General features: G+C 40.1%; 1 protein-coding gene across 1 annotated transcript; it reads right to left on the bottom strand.

Annotated features, from left to right (window-relative positions):
- Nucleotides 1–4021: 4021 nt before the first annotated feature.
- On the bottom strand, nt 4022–6914 carry LOC308434283 (uncharacterized protein). The gene has a single exon (XM_080934507.1). It carries the CDS (start codon nt 6428–6430, stop codon nt 4376–4378), a length of 2055 nt encoding a protein of 684 aa, XP_080790633.1. The 5' UTR covers nt 6431–6914; the 3' UTR covers nt 4022–4375.
- Nucleotides 6915–8289: the final 1375 nt, after the last annotated feature.

Genomic DNA, 8289 nt, shown 5'->3' with positions numbered 1-8289 from the left:
CAGGTAGTACTATGTCCAATTTACTGAGGAACAGCCAGACTAATTTCCAGAGTGGTTGTATCAGTTTACAACCCCACCAACAGTGGAAAAGTGTTCCTCCTTCTCCACATCCTTGTCAGCATCTGCTGTCATCTGAGTTTTGGATCTTGGCCAATCTGACTGGTGTGAGGTGGAATCTCAGGATTGTTTTGATTTGCATTTCCCTGATGGCTAAGGATGTCGAGAACTTCCTTAGGTGTTTCTCAGCCATTCCATATTCCTCAATTGAGATTGTTTTGTTTAGCTCTGTACCCCATTTTTTAATAGTGTTGTTTGATTCTCTGGTGTCTAGCTTTATGAGTTCTTTGTATACCTTGGATATTAGGCCTCTATCTGATGTGGGGTTGGTAAAGATCTTTTCCCACTCTGTTGACTGCCGTTTTGTTTTCTTGACAGTGTCCTTAGCCTTATAGAAACTTTGCAATCTCATTAAGTCCCATTTGTCAATCTTTGACTTTAGAGCACGAGCCATTGGTGTTTTGTTCAGGAAATTTTCTCCCGTGCCTATGTGTTCTAAGGTTTTCCCGTGGAGATCTTTGATCCACTTACACTTGAGCTTTGTACAAGGAGATAAGAAAGGGTCTATTTTCATTCTTCTGCATGCTGAGTGCCAATTGAACCAACACCATTTGTTGAATAGGCTGTCCTTTTTCCATTGAATGTTTACAGCTCCTTTGTCAAAAATCAGGTGACCATATACATGAGGGCTCATTTCTGGATCTTCTATTCTATTCCATTGATCCATGTGCTATTTCTGTACCAGTACCATGCAGTTTTTAGCACATTTGCCTTGTAATATAGCTTGAGGTCAGGGATAGTGATTTATGCAGGTGTTTTCTTGCTGTTGAGGATGGATTTCGCTATTCTAGGTCTTTTATTATTCCAGATGAAATTGCACATTGCTCTTTCCTGGGTCCCTGGATCAAGCAGGGCAGGGGCGCACTTTCCTCGAGCTAGGCAGAGATCTCTCTGCCCCCTGGCTAGTAGGAACACCTTCTCACCAGGCCTGTGTCTCCCGCTGTTCCTGGTGGCAGATGGTCCTAGCGCTAGCCTAAAATACTTCTGAGTGTAGATTAAATATCAGTTTTATTGAGACATTGAATAAAAGGTGTGTCCTTGTTGTTCAAATAGGCCAATTCAACAGAAAATGATAACATTAGATTTTTATTTTATGCTGTATGAAGCAACCAACCTTGATCTCTAACCAGTGTTATCATCTTAGTTTGCTTTAATAATCCATTTATATATATATGGCAGGCAATATGGGTAGCTGTACTGACTGGTTTTGTGTCAACTTGACACAAGCTGGAGTTAATCACAGAGAAAGGAACCTCAGTTGGGGAAATGCCTCCATGAGATCCAGCTGTAAGGCATTTTCTCAACTAGTGATCAAGGGGGGAGGGCCCAGCCCATTGTGGGTGTTGCCATCCCTGCAGTGGTAGACCTGGGTTCTATAAGAAAGCAGGCTGAGCAAGTCAGTGACATCCCTCCATGGCCTCTGCATCAGCTCCTGCTTCCTGACCTGCTTGAGTTCCAGTCCTGACTTCCTCTGGTGATGAACAGCGATATAAAACTGTAAGCTGAATAAATCTCTTCCTCCCCAACATGCTTCTTGGTCATGATGTTTGTGCAGGAATAGAAATCCTAAATAAGACAGTGTGCATGCCTTGGAGACCCTAGGAGGTCTTCAGACTGTCATATCATTTGCACAGTTTCCCTATGTGCAGTGGATCTCCTGGAATGTCTTCAGGCTGTGGTGTCAGCTGCCCTGTGCGCAGTGGGAAGCCTCAGGTGTCTCCAGGGAGCAGATTAGCTGGGGGTCTGCCTTGGTAGAAGGCAACAGCTAGAAAGGTGACAGAATATTTTCAATTTTTAAAAAGTAAACCATAATTACATTGTTTCCCCATTATCCTTTCCTCCCTCATCTTCTACTACATGCAATTCAAAAGGCCTAGTTTTCTTTAAGTGTTATTCTCTCTCCCTTCCTCTCTCTCTCTCTCACACACACACAAACACATACACACACACACACACACACCAAGTTTGTTTTGTATTTAATAAGTAGTATTGCTATAATACTTTAAAATATTTTGGTTTTGTTGTTGGTGCACACCTTTAATTGTAGCGTAGCATTCAGGAGGAAGAGGCAGGTAGACCTCAAGTCAGTCAAGTTCACATACTAAAGTCTATTTCAAGTAAAGCACATTTATCTAGAGTTTTGTGTAAATGACTTAATGTTGGTTCCCAGAACCAGAATCCCACTTAGTACCTTGCACGATGAGCTGAATTTTCTCAAGGAGTAAATCCCAGATCTCCTACAGCATACCAACTGTGTTCATGTTTAAATTATTTGATCTGTGCAGCTTATTTAAGCAAAATGTTATAGTGCTGCATTGAAAAATCATCAAACTACAGCAAGTAATGACCTCCAGTCTTCCTCAGATTCAAAGGAAAAAGAGTGTATCCTCTTTCATGAATTAGCTTGTTTGGCACGACCATAACTTACACTTGTCTGTACATGCCAGCTCCAAACACTGGGCACCTTTTTGGAAGGTCCCTTGAGTATATTTGTGAAGATGGTGAACTGTCTGCATCAATTCTGGTAAGCATCATTTTCCCCCATTTTCTGTGGTCTCCAGAGGAAAAGTGAACAGAGATCAGCACTTTCAAATTCTTTTAATTGAAAGAACCATTAGACAACTCATGACTTAACACAAAAAAAAAAAAAAAAAAAAAAGCTGGTAAAATATCACTTTTAAAGAAAAATACCCTATTATGCTTTACTGACTTATAGAAGACAAGCATAAAGGGAAAATGGATTCATGTCTTTTCCAGTGGTTTAAGCAAAGACATTACTTTCTGGATGAGATCAGGGGGCACCTGTGAACTCACCTCAGTCTCACATCCCTCTGTCAGCTTCTTCCTTGAACTCCCAATTAGTCTAAGATGTTCTTTCACGAACAAAGATTGCATTTGAGAATACTCATTCTTATAATGTGAAATATTTCCAATGCTTTTATTTGCACTTGAAATGGTTCAACATGGAAAAAAATGTACATGGGTGGGCATCAATGCTTTATTGCAAATTTATAAAATAAATTCCCATATTTTGTCCTGCTTCATTTCAAGAGTTACTAAATAATCTCTGTAAATTTTTTGAATTTCTAACACCTAACCCAATCTTAACCCTCTAACCTTGAGACTAACCCACAATTCTTACCCTAACCCCAACACCTAACCCTCTAACCCTAAACCCCTAACTCTAACAAACCTAACCCTCTAACCCTATTTCTAAACTAACCCTAAGCTCAGCCTCAACCCTAATTCTATCCCCCAACTTTTTTCACTATTCTAACCCTTTAATAGTAATCCCAAGAACTTTAACTCCAATCCCTTTACCTTACATACCAACTCTATCCCTTTACTCTGAAAGTTCTAATACCAACCCCAAGTACCCTAACCGTACATACCAACACTATACCCCTGACCCTAAGATTTCTAATACTGACCCCAAGCACCCTAACCCATAACCTTCTAACCTAAACAGCTTGACTACAACAAACTCTTGGCATTTACTTTGACCAGGTGTTTGATTTATTATGGATCTATGCAGTTTACAAGAGAGAGGCTTTGCTACATTGAACACATTCATGAGGTTTTTCTCCACTGTGGGTTCTTTTGTGCATCAGAGATGACTGTGAAGGGTAAAGGTTGTATGTACATTGTTTCCATTCACAGGGTTTCAATGAATGGAAGAATAAATACCTTTGTTATAATGAGGACTATAGAAATGTGCAAAGGCTTCACCATATTCAATATTCATAGTTTCTTTCCAGTGTGATATCTTTTATGCCTTTTATCTTAATTTGGGTCTTATTGGTATGAAAAGATACAATGACCAAAGTAGCTCTTATAAAGGACAACATTTAATTGGGGGTAGTGTACAGATTCAGAGGTTCAGTCTGTTATCATCATAGCGGGAAGAATGGCAGAGTCCAAGCAGATATGGTGCTAGAGAACTCTTGAGCTCTACATCTTGATCAGGAGGTAGCCAGGAGAAGATTCTTCTGCCCTGCATGGAGCTTTAGCATAGGTTCTCAAAGCACACCCCAAGGTGACACTCTTCCTCAAAGAAGATCACACCTACTCCAGAAAAGCCACACCTCCTAACAGTGCCACTTGCCATGGGCCAAGCATATTTAAAACACCACACCTTTGACGATCACTGTGACCTGTAAAAGCTTTACAACATTGGTTACATTCATAATGTTACTATCTAGTATCTGTTCTTTTGTGTACTTGGAAGTGACTTGATTGTGAATAGGCTTAACATTGACTATAGTTGTAAGGTTTCTCTACAGTGTTTTATTTTATGCATTTGGAGATGACTGTGTTGTGCAAAGGCTTTACCACATTGATTACATTTGTAATGTTTTTCTCCAGTATGAATTCTTTCATGCTTTTGAAGTTGACCATAAGATGCAAAGGATTTACTACATTGCTTACATTCATAAGGTTTCACTCCAGTATGTGTTGCTTTATGTATTTGAAGACTAGTGTTACATGCGAAGGCTTTACCACATGCATTACATTTATAAGGTTTCTCTCCAGTATGAATTTTTTCATGTCTTTTAAGATCATTCTGACCTGCAAAAGCTTTACCACATTCATTACATCCATAGGGTTTCTCTCCAGTATGTGTTCTTTGATGTAGTTGAAGATGACCATGATATGCAAAGGCTTTACCACATTGATCACATCCATAGGGTTTCTCTCTAGTATGTGTTCTTTTATGTACTTGGAGATAACTGTGATATGCAAAGGCTTTACCACATTGATCACATTCATAGGGTTTCTCTCCAGTATGTGTTCTTTTATGTACTTGGAGATTACTATGTTGTGCAAAGGCTTTACCACACTGATTACATTCATAGGGTTTCTCTCCAGTATGTGTTCTTTGATGTATTTGAAGACGACCATGATATGCAAAGGCTTTACCACATTGATTACATTCATAGGGTTTCTCTCCAGTATGTGTTCTTTTATGTACTTGGAGATAACTATGAGAAGCAAAGGCTTTACCACACTGTTCACATTTGTAAGGTTTCTCTTCAGTATGTGTTATTATATGCATTTGGAGATCACTGTGTTGTGCAAAGGCTTTATTACACTGATTACATTCATAAGGTTTCTCTCCAGTATGTATTCTTTTATGGATTTGAAGACAACCAGGATATGCAAAGGCTTTACTACACTGATTACATTTGTAAGGTTTCTCTCCAGTATGTGTTCTTTTATGTACTTGAAGATTACTATGAGATGCAAAAGCTTTACCACATTCATTACACTCATAGGGTTTCTCTCCAGTATGTATTCTTTTATGTACTTGAAGATGACCATGATATGCAAAGGCTTTACCACATTGATCACATCCATAGGGTTTCTCTCCAGTATGTGTTCTTTTATGTACTCGAAGATAACTGCGAGATGCAAGGGCTTTACCACATTGATTACATTTGTAAGGTTTCTCTCCAGTATGTATTATTATATGCATTTGGAGATGACTGTGTTGTGCAAAGGCTTTACCACATTGATTACATTCATAGGGCTTCTCTCCAGTATGTGTTCTTTTATGTCTTTGAAGATAACTGGGATATGCAAAGGCTTTATCACACTGATCACATTCATAGGGTTTCTCTCCAGTATGTGTTCTTTTATGTGTTTGGAGATGACTGTGTCGTGAATAGGCCTTATCACACTTACTGCATTTGTACGGTTTCTCTCCAGTATGTAATATTTTGTGTATTCGAAGATTAGAATGTTGTACAAAGGCTTTACCACACTGATTACATTTGTAGGGTTTCTCTCCTGTGTGAATTCTTTCATGACGTTGAAGTTCAGAATGGTATTTAAAGGCTTTATCACATTGCTTACATGCATAGGGTTTCTCTGCAGTATGTGTTCTTTTATGTATTTGGAGATGACTGTGTCGTGAATAGGTTTTATCACACTTACTGCATTTGTAGGGTTTCTCTCCAGTATGCATTATTTCATGCATTTGAAGATTACAATGATGTGCAAAGGCTTTACCACACTGATTACATTTGTAAGGTTTCTCTTTAGTGTGGATTCTTTTATGACTTTGAAGCTGACCATAAGAGGCAAAGGATTTACTACATTGCTTACATTCATAAGGTTTCACTCTAGTATGGGCTGTTTTATGCATTCGGAGACTACTGTTACACACAAAGGCTTTACTATATTCATTACATTTGTAATGTTTCTCTCCAGCACAAGTTCTTTCATGACTTTGAAGATCATTCTGATCTGCAAAGGCTTTACTACATTGCTTGCATTCATAGGGTTTCTCAGTATGTGTTACTTTATGCATTTGGAGATGACTGTGCTGTGAATAGGCTTTATCATATCCATTACATTTGTAGAGTTTCTCTCCAGTATGAATTCTTTCAAGATTTTGATGAGAATGGTATGTAAAGGCTTTATTATATGGCTTAAATTCATAAGGTTTCTCTACAGGGTGTGTTCTTTTATGTCTTAAGAGATGACTGTATTGTGAATAGGCTTTATCACATCGATTGCATTTGTAGGGTTTCTCTCTAGTATGTGTTCTTTTATGTATTTGGAGACTTCTCTGATGTAAAAAGGCTTCACCATACTGAATATTTTTATAGGGTTTCTCTTCAGTATGAAGTCTTTCATGCCTTTGAGAATAACTGTGACATCCAAAGGCATTACCACAATGAGTATATTCAGGGGGTTTCTCTCCAGTATGACTTCTTTCATGCCTGCAAAGATAATTGGCATATGTGAAAAGTTTATCACAATCATTACATTGATGAATCTTTTTATCTGTAGGAATTAATTTTATAATTTGGTCTTAAGGTTTTATCACTTTGTTTACATTCATGGTTTCCCCTTCATTATGGATTCTTTTACATCTTTAAGGATACCTGTAATGGTAAGAATATTATTACTTGGTTCACATTTGTTGCATCCTTTTTCTCTATTCACATTTTCCTATATTGTGAAATTTTTCTATATTGTGAAATATATTACATTTGCATACTAAACTGGCATAGTGAACCAGTGTGGGGCGCCGCCCACACATTCCCACGCTTCCGTCATTACAAGGTGGCGCGGATATCCGGCTGTGGGGCGCCGCCCACACATTCCCACGCATTCGCCATTACAAGATGGCGCTGATATCTGGCTGGAGTTAGCAGTAAACAAGCCATGTGCGCACAGGCTGGGTAACTTCCGCTTCATGACTTCCGCCTCTTCCCGTGGCGTCATAGGGCCTGGTGAGTTTCAACCAATCAGGGGGCTCCGCGTCCAAGGCAAGGACTGATCCCTTTATAAGGGGGCGAGCTGGACAGCTCTCTCTCTCTTCCCCTTTTCTTCCTCTCTTCCCCTCGTGGTTTTCGGCCGTCTCGTGGAGCTTGTTCGTCTTGTTCGTCTCCTTGGATCTCTTGGTTTTCCCCGTCCTTTTCGTTACGTGAAGCAAGTACCGGTTTTCCAGATTAATAAAGTTTACCGCAGAAGGATTCTATTTTGTGTGCCGCGTCGTTCTTGCAGGCGAGACGGTTGCGCGGGACATCTGGTGCCTCAAACCCGGGAAATTCGACCACTCCATCGTCTGCACCACGGAATTCAGAACTGCGGGGAGATTAGTTCGGCAAGGTATGTCTGATCCTGGATCTTTCTTTAATTTGGTTTAAATCCTCCACGGCCGTGTGAAGGGTCCGTAGAGGCTCCGGTCTTCGTCAGTGCAGTTTTTATTCTCTTCCTCTTAATTTCCTCTGTGTCCAACGGGGCTGGTGTTAATTTTGTGCTTAAGTCGGACGTAGATAAGCAGAGGCACCCCTGCGTTCCATAAGTCTTTGTAGATAAAAAAAAAAAAAGCGAGAACGCGCTGAGACTTGCCTTTCAGTTTCGCCTTGGGCCGCCACGCGAATAAGCCGCGGGCATTACATCGCTGTGATGGGCTCTTCACACTCGACCATTACAGCCCTGCAGTCAATTCTTAAGCAGAGAGATTTAGAATTGCCCACCCGCATCTTGCAGCGTTTTGTAAGAGAGGTTGAGCGAACGGCCCCTTGGTTCGCAGTTTCGGGGTCTCTCTCACCAGCCTCATGGAACAGATTGGGTAGAGAATTAAACTGTGCACAGAATGCTGGAAACCTCGGGCCCGGAACCATGGCTATTTGGACGATGGTACAAAATTGTTTA

The sequence above is a fragment of the Micromys minutus genome, assembly GCF_963924665.1.
Source record: "Micromys minutus genome assembly, chromosome: 21".
In the NCBI taxonomy this organism is placed as follows: domain Eukaryota; kingdom Metazoa; phylum Chordata; class Mammalia; order Rodentia; family Muridae; genus Micromys; species Micromys minutus.
This window is presented reverse-complemented; position numbering and strand designations above follow the sequence as displayed.

What these genes read in the sequence shown, in the direction of transcription:
- LOC308434283 (XM_080934507.1), bottom strand. Translation starts at nt 6,430, where the DNA reads ATGCATAAAGTAACACATACTGAGAAACCCTATGAATGCAAGCAATGT.